This window comes from Manis pentadactyla, chromosome 2, assembly GCF_030020395.1.
Source record: "Manis pentadactyla isolate mManPen7 chromosome 2, mManPen7.hap1, whole genome shotgun sequence".
In the NCBI taxonomy this organism is placed as follows: Eukaryota; Metazoa; Chordata; class Mammalia; order Pholidota; family Manidae; genus Manis; species Manis pentadactyla.
In genome coordinates, this window is record NC_080020.1 from 64825074 (window position 1) to 64848380 (window position 23307).

The following is a 23307-nucleotide window of genomic DNA, read 5'->3' on the forward strand; positions in this document are numbered from 1 at the left end:
ACATCCACAGTGAGTGGAAGAAGAAACTTAGACAAAAGACTGAGAAAAACTTATGGAAATAAAAAAGCAGAATCAGGATGAATACTATCAGAAAAGCCTAGGGATATGAGAGTCTCTAGGAGAAATTTATCAGTAAATAACAACTGAAAATTAGGAATTGGTGATATTTGCCAAAGTAGTTTTAGTGTAATAATGTAGAGGAAAGCCAGGTTATGGTGCGTTAAAAATTAATGGAAGATAAGGAAAAAGAGATAGTAATGTAACATATTCTTTCTAGCAGCTTGGCTAAAATGGGAAAAATTTTAATATCCAGTAGCCAAAAATAGTCCCAAGGTTGAATATTTCATTTAACTGATTGACTTATTCATTTATTCATTTTTCATGGTCTTTAGTATACTTATGGCTGCTGAGAAGGAGTAAGGGGAAATACTTAAAATTAGGAGGTCAAGAGAATGACTAATAGAACAATGCCCAGAAGAAGTGACATAAATTAATTTGAGGCTGGAGAAAATAAGGTGGAGCTGGCCACTTGTGCATATGGGTCACTAGATGTAGGGAGGATATCACATGCCAAGTTTGTTTGGTAATGTGGAAGGCAGGTTCATTAGCTGAGCACTGAAGGTGCAACTGCAGATAGAGACTAAACTGTGTAGTGAGGCCCATCCTCAAACATCGGTGGTTTTCTTCAGCAGTACTTGACCCTCTGCTTGCATTTTCTTTGACATTGTCCATGAACCTTGTTGTTATACTAAAAAAAAATAAAGGAGCATGTGTTTCATAAATAGAGCATCCTCTAATAGAGCACCGATCTTTGGAACTACAAATAGCAAGTTGGCCTTCTTCCCTCTGCACTCCATTCATCTGGTTTTCTAGTCGACAAGAGGAGATAGAGATAGAAAGATGGATTGCGTGTGTGCATGTACAGATGTTTCACTCTTTAGAGGTGATGACATACATAGGACCATCAAAGAAGTCTTGCAAGGTTGCAGAATGAAAAATTTGAAAGCTACTTTTATTCACACATAAATTTTTCTTAGTACATACCTTTGAACTCTTTAATCGCATAGCTTTACATGCCAAAATTCTTGTGTTCATTTTACCTAGCTAATCATGAGTCTTCATCTTCCTACTCCAGTTATTGGGTGAACATCATTCAACAATGAACTAACTTAAAATAGCAAGCTAATGTGTCTTGTTGACTATCAGAACAGGCCACTGGCTTTGGTTTTAGGCTTTAATCTTCAAGACATCTCAGTGGCATTGGAAATCAGAACCAAGTAGAAATGCAAGTCAGCAGCTCAAAAATCCTAGTTTTTCTTAGAGATGGAAGACAGGGGAAGAAAGGGAGCAGAAACACAGTTTAGAAAAAAAAAGTTTTAATTCTACTTTGAGTTACATCAACTGGTAGAAGATATTTCAAATATTTTTGAATGAATGAAAAAAGTCTATAATAACCAATCTCACTTTGACCACTTCAATATGTATTTTATTTGATTAATTGTATTTTCTCTTCTGAAAGTTTTACATTTTCCCAGTTTATCTCCCAAAACACTTATTTAAAACACTGCAGTTTTTAAATGTAACATGCTTTCAGTTCCTTAGGTGTCTTGAAAATTTGCCTGAACTGCATATTGTAAAGTTGATTAGTGACCTAGAGATGAGGTAAAGAAACTAGGTGCTCTAGTAAACAGTGTAAAAGGTAGTTGTGCAATATTTTTGTCTCCTGATTCCCTGAAAAATATCAAAGCCCAGCATTTTGAAGTACATCCAGGAATGTGTTCAAAAGAATGCCAAAGGGTAGGGAAACCAGGTTGCAAAAAGAATGTTTGAAAGAACAAAAATTATTTAATCTAGAAGTTGAGGAATTCTGAGATTTGATTGTATTAGTATATTTTCATAAGCAAGTGAGAGACTGCAGTTCGAAATGGTTAAAGGAAAAGCAAATGAGTTGGCTCAGGAGCTCAACTATGTCATCAGAACTTAGTCTTTCTCCATCTCTTTGGTCTACCCTTCTCTGTGTCGGCCTTCTTCTCAGCCATGTTTCCTCCTTGCTTGAATAGTAGCACCACACTTACCTCCTATGCCCCCAGCAACCCTAGCGAAAAAGGAGAATCTAAACTTCTAACATTTCCAACAAAAGTCCTGGACTCATTGACTCTAAATGACTTGACTTTGATCAAATCCCCACCATTTGGCCCTGGAGAAGACATGATTGAAGGGAAGATTGTTCTTTAAGGAAAACCTTTGTGCTATTCCCACAAAATGGGGAATAACATGCCAGGCAGGCAAAAACAACTGATGTCCAACATTGCCTTCAAATATGTGGTGGGTTCCCATGTGGATAAGGGGATAAACTTCTGTGAGGCCCCAGAAATGAGAAGCAGAGTATTTGCATGAACCTTACAGGAAAGCACATTCCAGCTCACTCCAAAAAAGGACCTTTTCACAGTTAGAATCATTAGCAGTTCAAACAGGCTGCCTCAAGATGTGCCAAGTACCAGGTCCTTCTGTGTTTTCTGGCACAAGCCAGATGGGCAGCTGTCAGTAGTGTTGTTCAAGGAATTCCTTCATTAGGCAGAGCTTTGCCTGCATGACCTATAAGATCTCCTTTGACTCTACAATTCTATTATCCTTGTTAATTTCCACAATTCAATTTGCAGTACAGGATAAACAAACCAACCTAATTTGATCTGGAACTTCTGCAGGCTATCACAGGTCATTTAATCTAAAACACATGGCTATAGCCATTACTATATTTTCTGAAGTCGTCTAACAGACGTGGGCCTTAACAAGGTCTCCATGTTATTAGTTTCACTTAGGGCTTTTTCCAGCCTCCACTTATAGTTGCCTTTCATTTTCCTTTAGATTGGAGTGGAGAGGAGCATTAAAAAGTTTTCTTCTTTCACCTTTCTCCTCTTAAATCTTATAATAGGTGAGTCCCAATTAAAATTACATTGTTTACATCTTTACCTCCAAATTAGGCTTTCACTTTGCATGTTTAAGGATCTATAAGAAATTGGAGCAGGGGCCATGGATAATCATAGCTCTGGACAAAGTTTATTAAGGCAAATTTTCAAATTTGGAGAATGAGATTTTTTTTATTTAATATTAAAAATTATAAAGTAAATTTAACTGCTGCAATGTTAGTAGAATTAGGGTACCAAACCACTCGAGCCATACTCCTAAAAAAAACACATTTGTGTTAAATGTCATTTCCTGTTTCCATATACATACCTGTTCTGCTTAAACTAGAAATGACATATTACACAATCCAGCCTGCAACTAAAATTCTGTTTTTGCCAGGGTATGTGTATCCTTAATAACTGATTATATTTCTTGTCTTTTTCAGTGAATGTTGTGTCAATGTTACAGGAATTTTGGGAAAGCAAGCAGCAACAGAGGGCTATATTCTCAAGTGAAGGTGTGGTAGTCTATGAGTCATTGCCATCTCCTGGACCTCCCTTTGTTAGTTATGTGACCCTCCCAGGAGGAAGCTGTTTTGGCAACTTTCAGGTAAGAAGCAACCATAAGCTGGTCATTGAAAGCTAATTGGGTTAATACGAGTAAGCGCTTTTATTAAATGGTAACATTATAAGTTTTCTTGGTTATAGTGAAAAAAGTTGTGCCATATTCCATTATATAAGCAGGAAAATTGGTCAGAAGCTCCAATTTTTAAAATGGAAGTGTGTTATATTAGAGTATCCTCTGATATTTCTTTATGGAAAATGAATTTTATGGCATTTTATCAGCCTGATAGCTACTGCCTTTTTCCTGCAAAATATTTTGGAATAAACCTTAAAGAATAGGAGGACTTTAGGGAAGTCCTTCCCTCAGTAGAAAGTCTCCAATTTCATGAATTTTGTAATCAAATACTAATCAATCTTCTCCACACCAAAGCATGAGCCAACAGTAAAGGTTGAGACTCAGGCACCTGTGATACTCACAAGCTGTGCCTCTGAATAACTGTATATCCTTGGGAAACTTATTTAACTTCTTTATTTCCCTGGCTTTAAGATGAGTAATAATAAGCACAAGGTTGGTCAGGAATCATCTGAGATATTCATGCAATGTGTTTATGTGGTACAAACTAGATATTTCAAGTATTGTTTTGATAATTATTATGAAGACTGTTCTAACTGGTTAAATCTTTATTATATTATGATGGGTGTAAATGATAATATATTTCTAGTTGTACAGCTATTAACACAAAAATGTTTCCCTGAATTAACCATCAACATCTGGTTATCCAGTGTGTGTAACAAATACTCATTGAGTAACAAGGAAATATCAAGCATTGAGCCAAGTAATGAGATATGGTTCAGACCTTGAGGAAATCAATGTACAAACAAAAAAAATTTAGTAATTACATAAAGTTATAATTGAGGGTCAGTGAAAGCATAAAGGAAGGACCTTCTCATTTTACCAGTCACCAGTATAAGTACCTCCCTAGTATAGTAAACTATCTCTGAATTTTTAATAACTGGCAAAAATTCCTCATTTATAGTCTGGAAAATGTGAAACACACAGGCATTCAAGTTTTTCTCTTAGCTTTGACACCAGGAGGCTATAGTTTTAATAAAGCAAGTCATGAACCTATCTCTGACTAGGGGAAGTTAAGAAGGAGTCACAGGGAATGCAGTCATGAGCTAAGATGTGCAGCTGAGTATATCTTTGCCAGTTGGTAAAGGGGAGATGACATTTTCAGTGGAGGGAACAGTGTATGCAAAGGCATGGAGCAAGAAAAAAATCAGAAGCATTTTCAGAATTTAGGGAGCCTAAGTATGTCTGTGGCAGGGATACAGTAGGATCTGATGATTAGGGACTCACATCAAGCCAGAAGGGATATGCATGCTTTACAGAGGAGATCAGGTTTTATTCTATATAAAATCAGAACCCCTAAAGTCTTCTGAACTGGAGAAAGATATTCAAATGTGTTTCAGAAAGATTACTGTGGCAATAGTAGGGGTAATTTTAAGGCTATTTAAAGAAGTGCTTTCAAAACTTCTGACTCAGCCAGCCAGTGAGGTCTTGCCTTCTCCTACCTTGAGCAATGGTCAGCAGTGGATTTTGACCTCTGATTAATGAAAATGAGTTACCTGATGAGGATAATTTGAAAGTGGGTCTAGAAGCCTCCAAACAGAGCTTGATATAACCCTAGCCACTTAGGAATGGATGAGGGGGAAAGAAGGGGGAAGAAAGGCAGCAACTGAGGAAAGGATTCCCTAATCCACATGAACCTGCAGGGCCATAATTGAGCAGCCTAAGGTGAAGTCTGTTCACTAATACAGAGTTCGCATCAGACTTCCCATTCAGGGGAGACCTCCTTAGGGAAAAAGAGCTACTCACAGAGCAGGGTCTCACCAGCTGCCTAAATGAACCTATTTCTTTATACATGAATGTCAATGGAGTTAGTGATCACCAAACATTTGAGGAAAATCAAAGCAAAAGAGAAAGGCCAAGTCAAGCAAATAAACAAATAAATAAAAACCAGATAAGACAAGAAATAACAAGAGGTGAGGATATGGAGAAAAGGAAAATCTTGTACACTGTTGGTGGGAATGTAAATTGGTGTAGCCATGTGGAAAGCAGGGTGGCAGTTTCTCAAAAAACTAAAATAGAAATACCATATGTTCCAGTAATTCTACTTCTGGGAATTTACCCAAAGAAAACAAAATCACTAATCCTGAAAGATACATGCATTTCTATGTTTGTTGCAGCATTATTTACAAGAGTCAAGATACAGAAATAACCTAAGTGTCCATCAATAGATGAATGGATAAAAATGATGTAGTACATATCTACAATGGAATATTACTCAGCCATAAAAAAAGAATGAAATCTTGCCATTTCTGACAACATGAATTGATCTAGAGGGCATTTTGCTCAGTGAAATAAGTCAGAAAAAGACAAATACCTCATAATTTTACTTACATGGAGAACCTAAAAATCACAACAAATGAACAAACGAAACAGAAATAGATTCATAAACACAGAGAACAGACTTGTGGTTGTCATTAGGGAGGGCAGTGGGGGATGGATGAAAGAGGTGAAGTGGATAAATAGGTACAAACTTCCAATTAATAAATTAGTCACAGGGATGAAAGTACAGCGTTTAATATAGAGTCAAAATATTGTAATGCCTTTGTATGTTGACACATGTGAGCTACAATTATCATGGGGGGCATTTAGTAATGTATAGAATTGTCGAATCACTATGTTGCATACCTGAAACCATTATAATATATATCAATTATACTTCAATTAAACAAACAAAAAATGGAAATAATTCAAGCAGCAGAGATCATTAGAGGATTACAATGAGTATCCTTAGAAAATTGTAGGGTATTTTTTCTTAAAAGTTAAGAAAAAAGGAGCAAGCAAGGAACAAGAAATTTAAAATATGATTGCCAAATGAGAACAATAAAAATAAATGAGGAGTAAACAGATAAGTAGACATAGACCACAGCCAAATTAGTGAAAGAGACAACAAAGTAAAAAATAAAGTAAATCTTCCAGAACTTAGAGCAAAATAACAAATAGATGGAAAAAGATAGTACAGGGGGATAAATTATGGAGGTAAAGATTAATAAGAGTTTTAGAAAGAGACAAAGGAAAACCAGGGGAGGAAATAAAAAACAGAAGCAATCTTCTTTGACTTAAAGAAAAGCACAGATTTTCATATTGAAATGGCCCACCTTATTCCAAGCATCATCCTGACATCACACAGCTCCATGGCTGTGTGAGACTCAGGGACAGCATTCTGCTTAAAAGATGGATCAAGGGACTTCTTTCGACACTGCATTTGTACATTGTTCTCACTGGGGTTTGTTTGTTTGCTTTTGTTTTAACTATATTAAATGTATACATAGAGTAGCTTTGGGGGAGCTGATGAAATAGGGCAAAAACTGACAAACCTAGTCCGTGAAACCAAAGATTATTTATTTGAAAAGATAAATAAGACAAATCTAGCATTTCTGAGTATGAAAAAAACCAAGACATATACTACACTAAGCATGAGAAAGTAGATGCAATTATATGGGTGTAATATAAGAATACTACATAAACAATCATAATTTAAAAACATGAAAATGAGAAGTTAGATGATACTGACTACTTTCTAGGAATTCTTTGAAATTCTTCTGTAAGTCTAAAATTATTTAAAAATTAGTTTCTTTTAAAGGCTTCAATGACTCCCTACTGCCTTCTTCTTAAAATCTAAATGTCTTACTCTGTCAAGAAAGACTCCACAACTCCTAACTTTCCCTTCCAGCTTTATATCCCTGAATTCCTCTTCTGATACTGAGTGCTTAGCCTCACTATTCCTCATCCATGCCTTGACCCATTCTTGTCTCTCCCACACTCACACTGAACCTACTCTGAACTGCTACTGGTACCTTCTCTTCATGTCTAAACCCTGTCCATCATCCCTGGATCTCCCTACTAGAAATCTCAATCTCTTTTGATTTCCCAAAGCAGTTATCTGCATTTCTCATCCAGTATTTAATATTGTTCACTTCATGCTACAGTCATTTATGTGCATATTCTGTCTCTATAATAAAACATAAATGCCTCAGGGACAGGTTCTGTATCTCTATATCCCTGACCCTAAGCACTGATTGCATATAGTAAGTGACTAATAAATTTTGTTGAATGCGAAGGACACCATCAACAGAACAAAAAGGCATCCTACAGTATGGGAGAATATATTTGTAAATGACATATCCGACAAGGGGTTAGCTTCCAAAATATAGAAAGAACTCACATATCTCAACATCCAAAAGGCAAATAACCCGATTAACAAATGGGCAGAGAATATGAAGAAACAATTCTCCAAAGAAGAAATTCAGATGGCCAACAGACACATGAAAAGATACTCCACATCGCCAATCATCAGGGAAATGCAAATTAAAACCACAATGAGATATCACCTGACACCAGTTAGGAAGGCCAGCATCAAAAAGTCTGAGAACAACAAATGCTGGTGAGGATGCAGAGAAAGGGGAACCCTCCTACACTGTTCGTGGGAATGTAAGCTAGTTTAACCATTGTGGAAATCAATATGGAGGTTCCTCAAAAAACTAAAAATAAAAATACCATTTGACCCAGGAATCCCACTCCTAGGAATTTACCCAAAGAATACAAGTTCTCATATTCAAAAAAACATATGGAACCCTATGTTTATTGCAGCACTATTTACAATAGCCAAGATATGGAAGCAACCTAAATGTCCATCAGTAGATGAATGGATAAAGAATATGTGGTACATATACACAATGGAATACTATTCAGCCATAAGAAATAAACAAATCCTACCACTTGCAACAACATGGATGGAGCTGGAGAATGTTATGCTCAGTGAAATAAACCAGGCAGAGAAAGACAAGTGCCAAATGATTTCCGTCATTTGTGGAGTATAACAATGAAGCAAAACTGAAGGAACAAAACAGCAGCATACTCACAGACTCCAAGAAGGGACTATTGGTTACCAAAGGGGAGGGGTATGGGAGGATGGGTGGGGAGGGAGGGAGAAGGAGATTGAGGGGTATTACGTTTAGTACACATGGTGTGGGGGGTCACGGGGAAGACAGTTTAGCACAGAGAAGCCAAATAGTGAATCTGTGGCATCTTACTACACTGATGGACAGTGACTGCAATGGGATATGGGTGGGGAATTGATAATATGGGTGAATGTAGTAACCACATTGTTTTTCATGTCAAATATTCATATAAGAGTGTATATCAATAACACCTTTAAAAAAAAAGGACAAAGAAGCCACAGAAGCCAGATTGAAGGGGCTCTCCCTGACCAAGTTTCAAATAATTTAAGCATCAAAATAAAGGAGAGTAAAGGATTACAACCATTTAAATAAAATATGAAACAATGATTCCACACAAATAAAAATAAATGAATAAATTGAAAGTTTGATGGAAAATGGAAAATTTACACAGTTTCAATTACGACCTCACAAGGTACTTAATTACAAAAAGGAAAAAATTAATTTTACAGTAGAAAAGTCTGGCAGATACTACCTCAATCAAGGGATCAAAACACACATCACATCATCAGTTATGGGACAAATCTAAATAATGTGCCACCTGATAAGATTCAATGAAAAAAATGCAGCATCACTTCCTACCAAAGATGCATAGCCTGATTATAATAATAAGGATGCATCAGGAAAATCTGAATTGAGGACAATCTACAAAAAAAAAATTCATCTATAATCTTCAAAATTGTCAAGGTCATGAAAGTCAAGGACAGACTGATGAATTATTCCAGGCTAAAGGAAAATAAAGAGAGATGACAATTAATGAGACATGTAACTATGGACTGGATACTTTTGTTATAAAAAATATTATTGGGATGATTAGTGAAACTCAACTGGGGTCTGAGGATTAGGTGGTAATATGAATCAATGTTAATCTTATAATTTTGAATAGTTGTACTCATTGTATGAGAGAATATTATTTACAGAAGATACACCCGAAAGAATTTGTGGGTGTAGGAGCGTCAGGTTGGCAACTTTGTCTCAAATAGCTCAGAAAAAGTTATCTGCATTGGTCTTGCAACTTTTCTATAAATCTGTATTTCAAATTTTTGAAAAATTATTTTAAAAACTTTAATCTACAGATTTGACCCTGATTTACTTTCACTACAGTATATAAGATGGAGATAGTATTCTTTTTAAGAAGGTAGTGTGCCACCATACTGTACTGATTAAGAACTATTTTAACAAGACTAAAGCTTTGGTTAAAAAGCTTGTTTTAAAATCTCCTGACAGTAGTTAACTCTGGGTTCTGCTAATTTTCATTTTTAAAAATTTGTGTTTTCTAATATTTCTATACCATATAAAACTTGTAATTAAAAATATGCTTTAGTTGAAAAAAATACTCTCAAAAGACTCTACTAATTTAGGCTAACTCCCTCAAGTAATTGGTCCAAGGCCACATAGTAAGTTAATAGCAAAACTACTTATAAGTATTAGTTTCTAGTCCACACTACCTTACAATATCTGATCCAATTTTTCTAATTTTTCCAACTTAATTTCTGAATTCCTACAACTAGGATACCTGAGCTTGTCAAACAAAACAATGAGACTGAGACTTACTTACTAAGCAATATAAACTGATTAGAAAAGAAAATGACTGAGACCAAGAATACAAGTACTGTTCAAAGGACTATGGTCAAAATTGCTGGCTATTAGAGCTTAAGCAGGAGTAAAGGTAGGTAGGAGAGGGAGAGGGAAAGAGCTTAGAAGCTGGTTTAACCTGACTTTAAATCATTACCATTTAGCAAGGGAATTTGGTTAGAAGGAACTATAGAAACACACCTGAAAAATATAAAGAGAGCCTATTAAATACATGGATTGTAAACCATAAACTATTTCTGGAGCATGGGATTACAGGAGACACTGTTTTTCTATGTTATAGATTATGGTAATATTTAAGTATTGTAAATGAACTACTTTTGTAACAGAAAAAGGAAATAGAGATTAAAAACAAAACAAAGCAAAAAAAAAAAATTTGTTGAACGCATTAGCTAAATCAATGAATAACAAATCCCAGAATCAACGGAGTTTATATTTGTCCATTTTTGTAGTATAATCACAATTGATAAACAGTATATACTATGGTTGGGGAGGAAGAAATTTCCTCTACCCTTAGACCTTCCTCTAGCTGGTCTAAGAATCAAATTGACATAAGACAGATTAACAGAAGGGAAAAAAAATGAAGTTTAATAACTTATGAACTGGAAAGCCATAGACATGGGTTCCAAAGACAGTCAGGGAAAATTTGATGTATATGTCATCCTGAACCAAGGAGAAGGGCATAGGGGTCTGAGACCTCAAGGAAAAGGGAAATAGTTCACAGGAATATGAAAAGAATAAGTGATAACCAAATATTGCTGGGCTACACAGAAAAAATAAGGGGACACAAAGAGGAATTTTAACAGACTTAGCCACATCACTCCACCACAACTAGTTTGCACTATAACATGCTCTTTGTGGTGGTAGCTTCACCTGCAGTAGTTCCCCTGTCTGAATTCTTTTTATGCAGTTGGGTGGTAGGAGGTCAAAGTTTCTTTCTGAGTGAGTCTCTTTGGACCTTGATTGTTTTCAGCTCAAAATAATTTGTGTGTCACAATGGCACATCTTGGGGCAGCCTGCCCTTGGTCCCTACACTATACTATACAATAAATATATCAACTAAAACATTTCACCTAATTCTGCAAGATATTGGGCTGGGAAGGAAAAGTCAGTAACATTAAAACCAGGTAATATTATGCTCCTATCTAAGGTTAAAGTTTTGAAAGTGGATTAATTTGAAAGTAGTTATATAAAAAAAACCTTCTAATTCTGTTTGACTTTAATTTATGCATAATAACTTTCCCTCCACCCTATACCCATGACCACAAACAATCAAGATTTGGCCATACTTACACCCAGGTGTGCATCATGTTTGTACACACATAATAAGTATCCTCATTATAATTTATCTAGAATATAATGCATTTGACAGATCAATGAACATATCCAGAGGACATAAGTCTAAGATACTCTAATGTTCTAATTTTTACTTTTGCTATCTTGAGAATTATGAATTGCCCAGGTGTCTCATAAGTTTCTACCCAAAATGATAGGACTTTCCTTAGGTAGTACATTCACCATCCTGTTTGTGGTCTTAACAAATAGAAAACAAAATGAAAAGCTGAACTCTTCAGCAGGGAGGCCTCTTGTTCTCTCTGATCATCTCAAGGTATCCTTTTCCTTGTGTTTAAATAATCATATTTTAAGATTCTCAGGAGGATTGTTAACATCCTTGCTTTAAAAGATCCAGAATTACCTGAATCAAATATGTTTTGAAAATGTGTTTGGGTGATTGGCTGTCAAATCTGTTCTCTTAACCCATTTGGCCCTCCAAAATAAGATTTGAGAAAGAAAAAACAGGGAGGAAGAAAAAAGAAAATTTCTCCCAAAGCAATGTCCTTACACTTTTCTTTGTCAGTCCAGAAACCATCTTAAATGCTATTTTCACCATATAACATTTCATCATGTTTTTGCCAGCAGTTGGCCTGTAAGAGACTACATGCTCATTCTTGCAATATCTTTCCTGTAATCAAATGTCACCCTTGTGCACTGCAAATCATTTCACGATGGATTATTAATGCCAAGACCATGTGCTGAGACATGGAGAAACCATTATGCCAGCAGTAGCCCTCTCACTGAGCCACGGACGTCCCCTCCAATGGTGCCAAGTAATTGAAAATACTTCAAGTGGTGTATGGAACTGGACTGCAGGATTAATCCCCCTGATTTCAGGAAAGCTGTAAGAGATTATACTCATTCATTCTTTAGAAACGTAGTATTCAGACCAAGCTTTAGTCTTCTGATTAATCAAAGGAAAGCAGTCAAAGGGCTCTGATGGACACAAACCACTGGTTTTATGCAAAGAAACCTCCCACTGAAGTAAATGGAAGGCTTGTGTCCAAGAAGACTAATTAAAGAATTTTCAGTTAGTCTTGACATCACAAGTCACAAGAACCAGAGAGCCAGAGGGAAAGAAAGCAGCTATAATCCTGCCTTTAAACCATTCTTTTATAAACTTCTAAGTATGGAAAAAGAGAAGTGAAAATATGATTCATTTTTGAATTTCTAAATAAAATGATCTATTGATACCAAGTTATTTTCCTTTTAGAAAGTTATATTGAAACATTCTTATTGTGTCTTTTTATAAAAGAAAACTTCTATTAATATTACAGGCATTAAGTAGGAATTCATGCAGTTTGGATGTATTTTCTTCATGCCATTTTTGTCTAGGCAGTTAATCCTTCCCTAACCACATATCATGACCATGAAAACTGGCAGTAATTTCCATTTTTTACAATAAGAGCAAGACAAGGGCCATCAGATCAACGTCTGGCTCCCCTTTTGATGAACTCAGAAGGAAAGCCACTCATTGTTTCAGCAGCTGTTTTTGTTTCCAAATACAAAAGGGGAACTTAATTGAGTATTTTCTCTTATTTTATATTTTGTTAAAAGTTTTGTGATTCAAGTTTTGTTCGCAAGCCAGTGACATAGTCTTCCACATAGTCTGCTAGAGTGATTTGGATTAATGAATTTCATTCTTATTTGGAATTAAAAGCAAAAAATTCCTTTGAGTCGAGTATTAGACCATGTGATTATTTATGTGCATGAGCTATGATTTAATAAAAGAAGGTATCCCTTGGTTGACATATAGCTCAATGTATTTGAAGTGCATCTTTTTCACTTAAGTATTTTATTGTTTATAAATGGCTTCATAGAAAATAAATACAGGTTAAACACTGGGATAGGATACTTAGGTGGTTTGTATAATGCTGGGCACCATGTGAAATTGAGACATTTAATATTTCCGTAGGCAAGCTGTGGGGGTTTTCTTTTCCTTCACCAATATTTCGTATTGCATAACAGGGCTGCACCACTGGGAGCTATGAGACACAGCACTCAAGCAGATGAGTTCCGTGCAAAGCTCTGTCTCTAAAAGGCCTTTCATTTTTGTCCCTTAGTTTTCAAACCAAAGCCTTTCCCTATGAAGTTACCTAGAAAAATTACCTTTTCAAGGTGCATCCTGCCTAAAAAAAGGGTGTTTAATTTTGTTTTGTTTTAGTTACCTAAGGCAGTAAGCAATCACACTTCACCTGTATTATCAGATGTAAAATACATGCTTTATACTTTCATGCATTGAAAGATTCTTCTTAAAACCCAGGGAATTAGAAGTATATTAAATCATAGTAAAGTAAGTTTACAAAATTAAGTTTTTCCCAGGAGAGAAGAACTAAGAGAAAATTTGATTACCATAGACTTGACTAAATGGAATTGTAAATGCTTCTTTTCACTGATTATTAAGACCTAACCGTAACATTCCATGTCCCAAATAGAGATTTAGTTCCTGCCATAAAATTGAGACTATTGCCCTGCACTAATGTTGTTTTAATGCCAAGTATTTCTATTTGAAATTAGCCATGACCTCTTCTCTGACTCTAGAGTTGTCTACCTTGACTCAGATGCAGGACATGCTATGCAATGTAATTTAACTTCTAAAGGAGCCATTTCCTGGTAGAAATCTCCACAGGAATGCATCCTGTTTTGCAACTAATGAGACCGAGAGATAGGAAAGTTAGTTATAACCCCTTCCAATCAAAGTCATGGGTCTGATAATGATGAGTCCCTGAACCTGGGAGCACATAGTTTTAATGAGACCTTGTGTTTATTCCCCAGACCCTTTCCCTGACTTTAATCTGTGTCTTTTCTTATCATGCAATGTGAATAGAGATGCTTGGCCTCCAAATAGAAAAGCAGAGTGTTGTGAAGGGAACACTTCGGAAAAGTTTCCACTGTAAATAAAGACTTGGGACTATCTCCACAGGAGTCTCCTAGCTTCTGGCTGATAAGCTTTAGGAAGATCCTCTCTCACAAGTTGCTGGGTGAGGAAGAAAGTCTGATTCCACCTTTCCCCAGCCCCCTCTATTCCTCTCTGTGCAATCAGAGCCAACTCCTTTCACATCAAAGCAACTATTAAAATAAACCAAACTTTGAGCTCTGATCAATTCATCTTGTCTTCACCTTAACTTAAAAAAAGAAAAAGAAGAAAAGAAAGATGGGTGAAGAAAAAACCTCATGGAGCAAAACACAACATGTTTTTGTAATAGTTACCAGGGATCTTGGCCTAGGTATGTGTGTAGAATAGTGTTTGCTGCAGAGGTAAATGAGGAGAAGGCCAGGTGGTTTATATTATAAAAGTAACATTCTGACCCACCATGTGCATGAAACATTTCTTTCAGTTGACAGGAACTGGTGAGTTTTCTCTGAAAATTGGACTCCCAGACCAGTCCCCTCCCCCATACCTAGCAAAGACCCTTAATTCCCAGCACACACACAGCTCCAAATTGTTCCCAACGTATTTGCAGCCAGCCTGACCTATGGCAAAACAGACACTATATTAACTTGGGTGACTGAGTTTCAACGGTTGCCCTTTTTCACATCACCATCTGGAAGGGAAAAAAATGCTAATATATCCACAATTAGATAAATCGGAACACATGCAAATGTTTATGCTTAGACCAGGGCAGTCAAGGGCTTAAAGAACTGAAAGGACGACAATTAGAAACAGGGCCTGGTTTGTGGCATTCTTTGTGCTGATGGCTTGCTGTCAGGATGAAACCGAGGTGTTGGTGACACTGACCAGAGCTGGCAGGCAGTACACACAAACTCTGTAAGTCACTTGCTGAGACTTGGACCCTGAGTCACAAAAGCAAAAGGTTCCCAACCACCTGAATGACAGACTTGACAGCCTGAAGGATTTGGGCAAGAATTCTCACCTCTCACTGAGTTGGTTTATTTGGTTTCGCCACCTGCAAAGTCCCAGCCCAGGAAATCCCCTGGGGCATGAAGTGCTATTAAGTAAATGCCACCTAAATAGCACTGACATGCCTTCAACCTCAGGGGTGACAGCATCTTCAGCTAGGAGTTTGCATGTAGATACAGTCTGTCACATTTTCTATTACCTTACTGTTCTTATTTAAAAACCTCACTCCCTATAGACCATTTTTCAACTCCTTGGCTAACCTGGTAGGAACGAAGTGCACCTAACTTGATTTTCTCTATTTTGGATCTGCAGACCTTTTTTTCCTTGATGTCTTTAAAACACAAATGTGAAAAATTCTACGAAGTCTGTTTAAGAGGGAGAGAAGTTAATTATGTCAGTGTCTTTCCTAAAGAAAGTACTGTAGTATGTATAGTACAATCTTGAGTCCAGACACAGCTACTCAATACATGTATCCTGGGCCCATATTTTCTAATACAAGGCATGGAAAAAATAATCAAATGAAGGCTACCAAGAAAGTAACTGTTCAGAGTATAAATTGTGTCAGCCTGGCTAGAAGGTGTTTCTCAGAGCAGTAATACACTTATCAATAATTTTTAAGTATTTAATAAATAATTAACAAAACAACCCTAGTTTATTAGGCATTTCTATTTTTATAACAGGTATAGGACTACAAAACTTTATTTCAATTAATTTAAGAACTCTGTACCACCTGAAAAATTGACTATCCACTATTTTATTTCAGGACAGCCTACTGGCCCATAAATTAATCTTAATTGGTTAATTTGCCATTGCATAGAGTGACACTTTGGAAAATTATCATGGAAAATTAAAAACCACCGAGCAGAAAAGGAAACTTGAGACTTATTTAAGTCAGCAGTGCCTATATACTTCCTGAGGGCCTAACTTTAGAACTGTCATAAAGGATTTTTTTTTTTTTTTTGAACAATGCTTTCCTTGACTCAAGTAGAACCAGCTTCTCCAGTGAGAAATCAGCATTTCTGATATTAGGTGAGAGGGATTTACCATTGTGATATGTGATTTATAATAAGAACTATATATTTGACCTACATCCTGGTTCCTGGCATAGAGCTCCTAAAACCCTTGGAATTTCCTAAGCGATAAGAGTGATAAAGGTTTCTTTATCATAACAAACCTCTTTTATGCTAATGAGGTGATTTTTGGAAAGCCCCCAATGTGGGGGCTGTTGCCAGGGAACCATCCTTGCAATTAGAGGGTTGGTAGTTTCAGCTTCCCCCTCTGACCTCAGAGTGGAGAAGGGATGCTGATTGATTTAATCACCAATGACCAAAGATTTACTCAATCATACCTATATTATGAAGCCACCAGGAAAACCCTAAATAAGGTGATTTGGAGCGCTTCTAGGTTGGTGTACATGTGGGTTTCCAGAGATTGGTGCACTTGTAGAGGGCCTGGGAGCTCTGACTCCTTTCGCATGTATGTGCCTGTCTTGCCAATGGGTTTCAGCCCCAGGCAAGTTCACTATGGATTCAGTGAGACCAAGGAATGACAATGGAACGTTCTTGGGGTGAAAGGGTTTATTACCTGGCTTGTTCTCCCGGCAATAGGTTGAGCACTGGAATTACATCTGCCTCCAACAGTCTGCAGGTCCGTAATCCTCCTTGTCTCTACCTCCTCCCAGAGCACTGGGCAGAGCTCTTTATATAGCGACTCAGTCAATAATAGCTTATTGCCTACAGGTGTGGAAGCAGTAGCCTAGCTGGAGGTCAGTTACACCATCAAGTAGTTTAGGTTCAGGTTAGGATCCTGGCATAGGAAACTTCACTTTATCCACAGAGCCCTACGCATCTCTTCCTCTGGCTGTTCCTGAGTTGTATTCTTTCATAATAAACCAGTAGCAAGTAAACTGTTTTCCTGAGTTCTGTGAGCTGTTCTAGAAAATGATGGAGCCAGAGAAATGGTTCATGGGAACCTCTCATTTTGCTGGTTGGTCAGAAACACAGGTAACAACCTGGGCTTGAGGTTGGTGTCTGAAGTGGGGGCAATGTTGTAGGACAGAGCTATTAATCTGTGGGAACTGATGCTATCTCCAGGTACATAGTTCCAGAATTAAGTTAAATTGTAGGACACTCAGTTGGTGTCAGAGAAGTAGCTGGTGTTGGGGACCAGAGTAGAGGAGTGTAGAGTGTTAATAGTATAGTAGAGAGTTATTCTTTTCATTCTAGCCAATGAAGCTTCAGCATAGGCTCCTTCCAAGTCACTGTGCCAATTTTTTACATTTGTAATTTCATATTATGTTTCTTAAACAAGGTCCTGCAAATTGTGTAAGCTTCAGGCCCCACAAAACTTGGTTCTACCCCTGCCAGATGAGACACAGAAGGGAAAGAAACTAGAGCAACATTCCTCTGAGAATAGTCCTGGGTCCACCTGCCTCAGAGTCACCTACAACTTTTTAAAGTGCAGACTGCCCTATCACCCCACTGCAATCCATCTGAAGAGACTGATTCAGTAGGTCAGATTGGGGCCTGAAAATATGCATGTTTAACAGATCTTATGAACAGTAAAGTTTTTGAACTGTTGGTGCAGACTTCTGGCCTAGGCATAGTGATGATCTTCACAGTGTACCCTGTGGGCTCCTAGTAGCATGTTGGTGACTGAACATCCAAAATAAAAAACAAAGCCAGAATGAGCTGGTCTTGGGGCAATTTCTTATCCAATGGAGCTGAGAAAGTTTAATTTAAATTACTTTTTCTCTTGAAGAGTTACCAAATACTTCTTAAAATTATTGAGCAGTGTTACATGATAAAATTCCAAATTCCCCTGGCCCTATTCATAATCAAGGGGTCACATACAGCCAGCTTGAGAAACTTCCTACAGGGGATGGCATTTGATTTTTCCAGTCTAGCCATAGCTGGTCTTTCTCTCTGCGTTTTCCTTCTCCCTATAGTCCAGGTAAAGGAAAGCATAAACAGGACAAAAGGACAATAGGCAGGAAGATGATAGATATGAAGATAACTGTTAGCACATTCCCCTTATCATTGAGTACAGCTTCCTGCCCCAGTGTATATGCTTCCTCTTTGGCCTTTTGTCCCATATGAAGTTGAGTTTGCCATGCAAGGATGGAACAAGAGAGTCTGGAGTCCTATGTCAAAATGAGCCTTGGAATATCAAAATTGGAGCTTTGGCTAAAGTACTATACTGATTTTGGGAATGCTCTGAGATTTTAGCCAAATAATATATCTTCTCTCTTCCAAGGTGAGTGACCATTTATGCAACAAGCAGAATAGTGTAATGGCTAAAAATCTGGGTTCTCAAGTCAGGCAGACATAAGTTGAATCTTGTTTCAGTCACTTTTTAAGTTTATGACCTTGGGATATATAAACTGTTTCCTCATCTGCAAAAGAAGGATGGCAACAAAACCAATCTCATAGGATTGTAGCAATAAGTAAATATGACAGTAAACATAATGTGGTTAAAACTCAGTGCCTGGCACACAGTGTAACCAATGAGCTCTCCCTCAAGGGTGGGCTGAGAGAGTTCCTAATTATCTGATGTACAAAGCCTTGTATTACTTATCTATGACTGGGTATTGCCTCAGCTTACATTTATTGTCTCACATTGTTTCTGGGGATCAGGGGTCTGGAAGAAGCTTGGCTGGGTATTTCTGGCTCAGGTTCTCCCAGATGTAGGCAGGCTGTCAGGTGGAGCTGTAGTCATCTGAACGCTTGATGGAGTCTGGAGTACCAGTTTCCAGTATTACTTAGCTGGCTGTTGGTGGAAATCATCAGTTTCTCACCACATGTGCCTTTCTGTAGAACGGCTCACAACATGGCAGCTGACTTTTCCCAAGCAAGCAATCTAAGAGAGAAAGCAAGTGTGACCAAGACAGAAGTCCCTGTGTCTTTTATAACCTAAGATCAGAAGTGACATACCATAACTTCTGCCATATTCTATTGGTGACACAGACCAGCCCTTGTACAGTGTAGGAGGGATACTCAATGTGCACAAGTGTGCAAATGCCAGGAGGCAATGGTCCCTGGCGGACCTGGGAGGCTGGCTACCATTGCCTTTATATAGTTTTTCTGAGCAAAGCCACAGATGCTCTCTATCTTTTTTTTTTTTTACTTTAATTTTAGATTAGAGTCAGGAGGCTTTGAACTGATTATAATGGTTGATAATTTACCAGCAAATGAAAGGCATCTGAACATCAAGATAAATGCCTCAGTGGGGTCGGCTAGCCACTTGAAAAGCATGTGGCTCCACATGCCTAAAAAAATCCACAGCTGACTTTAGTAAAATTTTGCTATTAAATATTCTAGCTCTGCACTTCAACAAAGTGCAAAGGACAGAAGTTGTCTCTCTGTATTAACAAGTAAGAATGGTTAGTGGATAAGGCATGGTTTACAAGTCTGTATTTATGATTAAGGTCTGGCTGAAAAACAGCGAGAATAAACCATACAACCGAGGAAGTCTGATTCTAGCAGGAAGTTGCTTTGAAATAACATCATACTTCACTTACTTCCCAGCTGATGTCTTTGATGACTGATTTGGACACATCAGTAAAACATCCTGTCACCATATTTTATTTTCTTCAGCATTTCTCACTGTTTGATTGTAACTCAGTGCCTGTTCTTACAGCAGAATTCATACTCTAATTTAGATTTGCCAAGTAGATTGCTTTTGGTTAAATTTCTTGCCCCAGCACCAGTCCTTATGGTTTGAGAGATCCCATTCAAAAGTCCCTAAAGAAAAAATATGCAGCCTTTACTGGCTGGATTTGTAGCTCCAAAATTTAGAAGAAAGCTGGTTAACATTATTGAAATTTTGAAGTATTTGTCTTTCAGAAATACAAAGAATAGCAAAAAAAGCATTTTGATGGCTCAGAATTTATTTTATGTACTTATTGATTAGTACATTTTCTCCCCCATTTTAACCAAAGATTCTGTACATTGAAACAATAAAATAAGTAAAGACATGTGTCTGTTTTAAAATCTTGATATTGGTTAAGTCTCCATAGTCCTTTTTCATGCTTTCTGGGGAAAGGTTCTTTCTCAGCTCAGCAGCACTTTGATCTCAGAAGCGGTGTCATTTGGTTGTAAATGTATGTGGTGCCTTTGATCTAGTACTTAGCTGGTCTTTTTAAAAATAGATAGCTTCTTTTATCTAAGTAATGTTTACTATAGGTCTCTCTCTATGAAAGATGGCTTAAAGTGCTATTATTTAGCTAGAAAGTTATATAAAGTTTCTTAAGAGTGTCAAGATCTAAATCGAATTCTCTAAATTCTAAAATCTCAATGGCTGTATTATAGATTTCATAAGGCAAATTCCTATTAAAATGAGCTGCTCCTATAGATGTCAGGTAATATTTGTAAAAACTTTGTTTGCTTTTTAATGGGGAACTGATTTTCCAAAGAACAATAAACATATCCTATGCTCAGGCAAAAATGGTAATCTCAGAGTCTCTGAACTTAATGACCAGTTATCTCTCTGAAATTCCTGTATTAATATATCTTTATATTACTGGGTTATGGATATTACATGGCTTATATTGAAATGCGACTCCTTAAAAATAATCAATATATCTTTAATTTTCTTCTTTAGGAGGATTTCTTGAGTATTTTGTTAGTGTATTAGTGACTTGTGTTTGCCTTCCCTAGGCACATTCAGTTATTCATTCAACAAACCATATTGCAGGTGCAAGGACCCAGAGATGACTAAGTCACAGACTCTGCCATCACAGACTGGGGGCCAGGGGGCAGAGCACTAGCAGACAATTACATGGCAGTGTGGTGAGTGCCTCTCAAGGACAGTGCTCCTCCCAGCCTGGCCCTGGGAGTGGTTAGGGAAAGCTTCCTGGAAGAGGTGGCACTTGAGCTGCTGCAAAAGTCTGTGACTCAGTGTCCCATAAATTCCCAGCCAAGTTCACAATGTAAAGCCAATCTATTGCCCAGATCTGCTCACATACACACCTGTTTAATACAGGTGGCCTAAACCTTGAGAGAGGTGTAAACCTTGAATGGCTTTGCTGCCTAAAGCTACCCCAAAGCCTTCTTGTTTGTCATTCAACACTAAGGAGGAAAACCCAAAACCACTTTTCACATACATTTTAGAACATTAGCTCCATTCTTCATTAAAAGGAGAGATACTGGAAATCTCTTTGTGTTGTAAGTTAAAATAGCAGCATGTAACTGTTCTGTTTTGTTAGGCTCCTGACACAAGTTTTCTCCATCCTTTTTGGTGTCACATTCCTACCATTTCAAAATTCTTGTCATTACTGTATCTGTGTACTAACCATGTGCAAGCACCTTTAAGCACTGACCCTGGCAGTAGGCACTCTGGAGGATATTTAAGAAGTGTATAAAGGGACGCTTTTCAGGCCTGGAGGTTGGGGAAGGGGCATGAAGAGGTAATCTGTAGTCAAGTACAGGATCATTACAATAATAGTCACAAACGTTCCAGGAGAAAGGTCTCAGAGAGAAAATCAGAGGAGATTAGGGCCTGACCTCAGGGGGCTCATACTGGATTTATAGAGAGAAAGGGAAGAGGCTGGCCTCTGAAGAACACAAGAGCATGAGTTTGGAGTGTTTCTGGATCAGTGCAGAGATAGTTAGCCTAGGGCAGATGAAGTAGAGGTAGTGATGTGCTGAAGGCAAACTGGAAGAGTTTGGCTTTTCCCAGTGGTACTCCTGAGCCCTCAAGGCTATGAAACTGCAGAGTGAAGTGGGGTCTTGGGTGCTTTCCCTGTTCTTTAACATCAGTCACCAAGCAATACTGACTTTGAGAAACACAGATTTTAGGTAGTAGGAGCCTTAGAGATCAGAGCTAGTCTCCCCCTTTGCCCATTGAGGAAATAAGCCCCAAAGTTCAGGCATTTCAGGTCTCATAGTCACTGAGTGGCAGAGCAAGTGAGGCCTGCCACCCTGTTAACCAGGACCCGGGCCTGAGCCTCTCTTCCCAGGGCTTGTTTCCGACTAGGAGGCCTGGTGTAGGGTTGAGGACCATGGACAGTTCACAGGACCTGGTAGGAGAGAGGCCGTTACACCCTGGGGTCCTCCGACACGCTTGTGCTCCAAGGATAGTGCCGTTCTCATAGGGCTTCATCTGCCTATCTGGATCCCCCAGGGTGCACACTATGTCAGATGTTGAATAAGAGGAGTTGGGCAGTTGATAAGAGACAGGGCAGAACAGAATCAGAATACATTAAGCAGATCCATGAGAGCTATGGGAAAGCCAGGCTAAGAGGAGGGAGAGCAATATTACTTCGGGAGAAATTATTAATTTTTTAATTATAGGCTGCCTATGGCCCCTAACTTCAGGAAGGGCAAATGGAGCATGCTCCACACAAACTGTGTGGATGGAGAGCAAGGTGGAATGGATAGGCCTCCAGAAAATCAGGAAACTATTATTAGAAGGAAGGTGGGGGATAAATGCTGTTGAAACAAAAACAATAGATTTTGGCAACAGCCCCTTGGTCCTAACCTGAAGGTGAAAAGGATATAGAAGACTGGGATGTTCTCATAGAGTGTTGCTGTGTGCCACCTATTCTCAGTGCTTTCTCCATATTAGCTCGAGTTGGATCTGACCCCAAGAAAACTGACTACAGAACCTGTGTTCTTCATCACTGTTGTAAATCCCTTTTCCTTCTGTCCTTACATTTCTTTTCCTCTGAAATAAGGATTTGAGGAAGGCCCTGATAATGAATGTGATTGCCAATCACACAGTAGTAGTCATTATTGCTTTTATTATTAAAAGAATATGTAAAATCTCTGGTATATAGCAGACATTCAATGACTGTGAAATAAGACAAAAAGCATTTGAAAACAGACCAACACATTTGCACAGACTCTAGAGCTAAAAGAAAATCTCTATCATCTTCAGGGGGTTAGCAATGGGTATGAAAGAATAGGTGCAGACAGTAAATATATGAATAGAAATGTCCAGAGACCCATTGTGGCAGAGAGA

The 23307-nt window shown here is 37.8% G+C and overlaps 1 protein-coding gene across 1 annotated transcript in view; it reads left to right on the plus strand.

The window, feature by feature from the left end:
• Positions 1 to 23307, plus strand: part of LIX1 (limb and CNS expressed 1) — a 51028-nt gene that overhangs the window by 16217 nt on the left and 11504 nt on the right. Inside the window, exon 2 of the mRNA XM_036925800.2 lies at positions 3350 to 3513. Coding sequence (XP_036781695.1) covers positions 3350 to 3513 — 164 coding nt within the window. The remainder of the gene's footprint in view (positions 1 to 3349; positions 3514 to 23307) is intronic.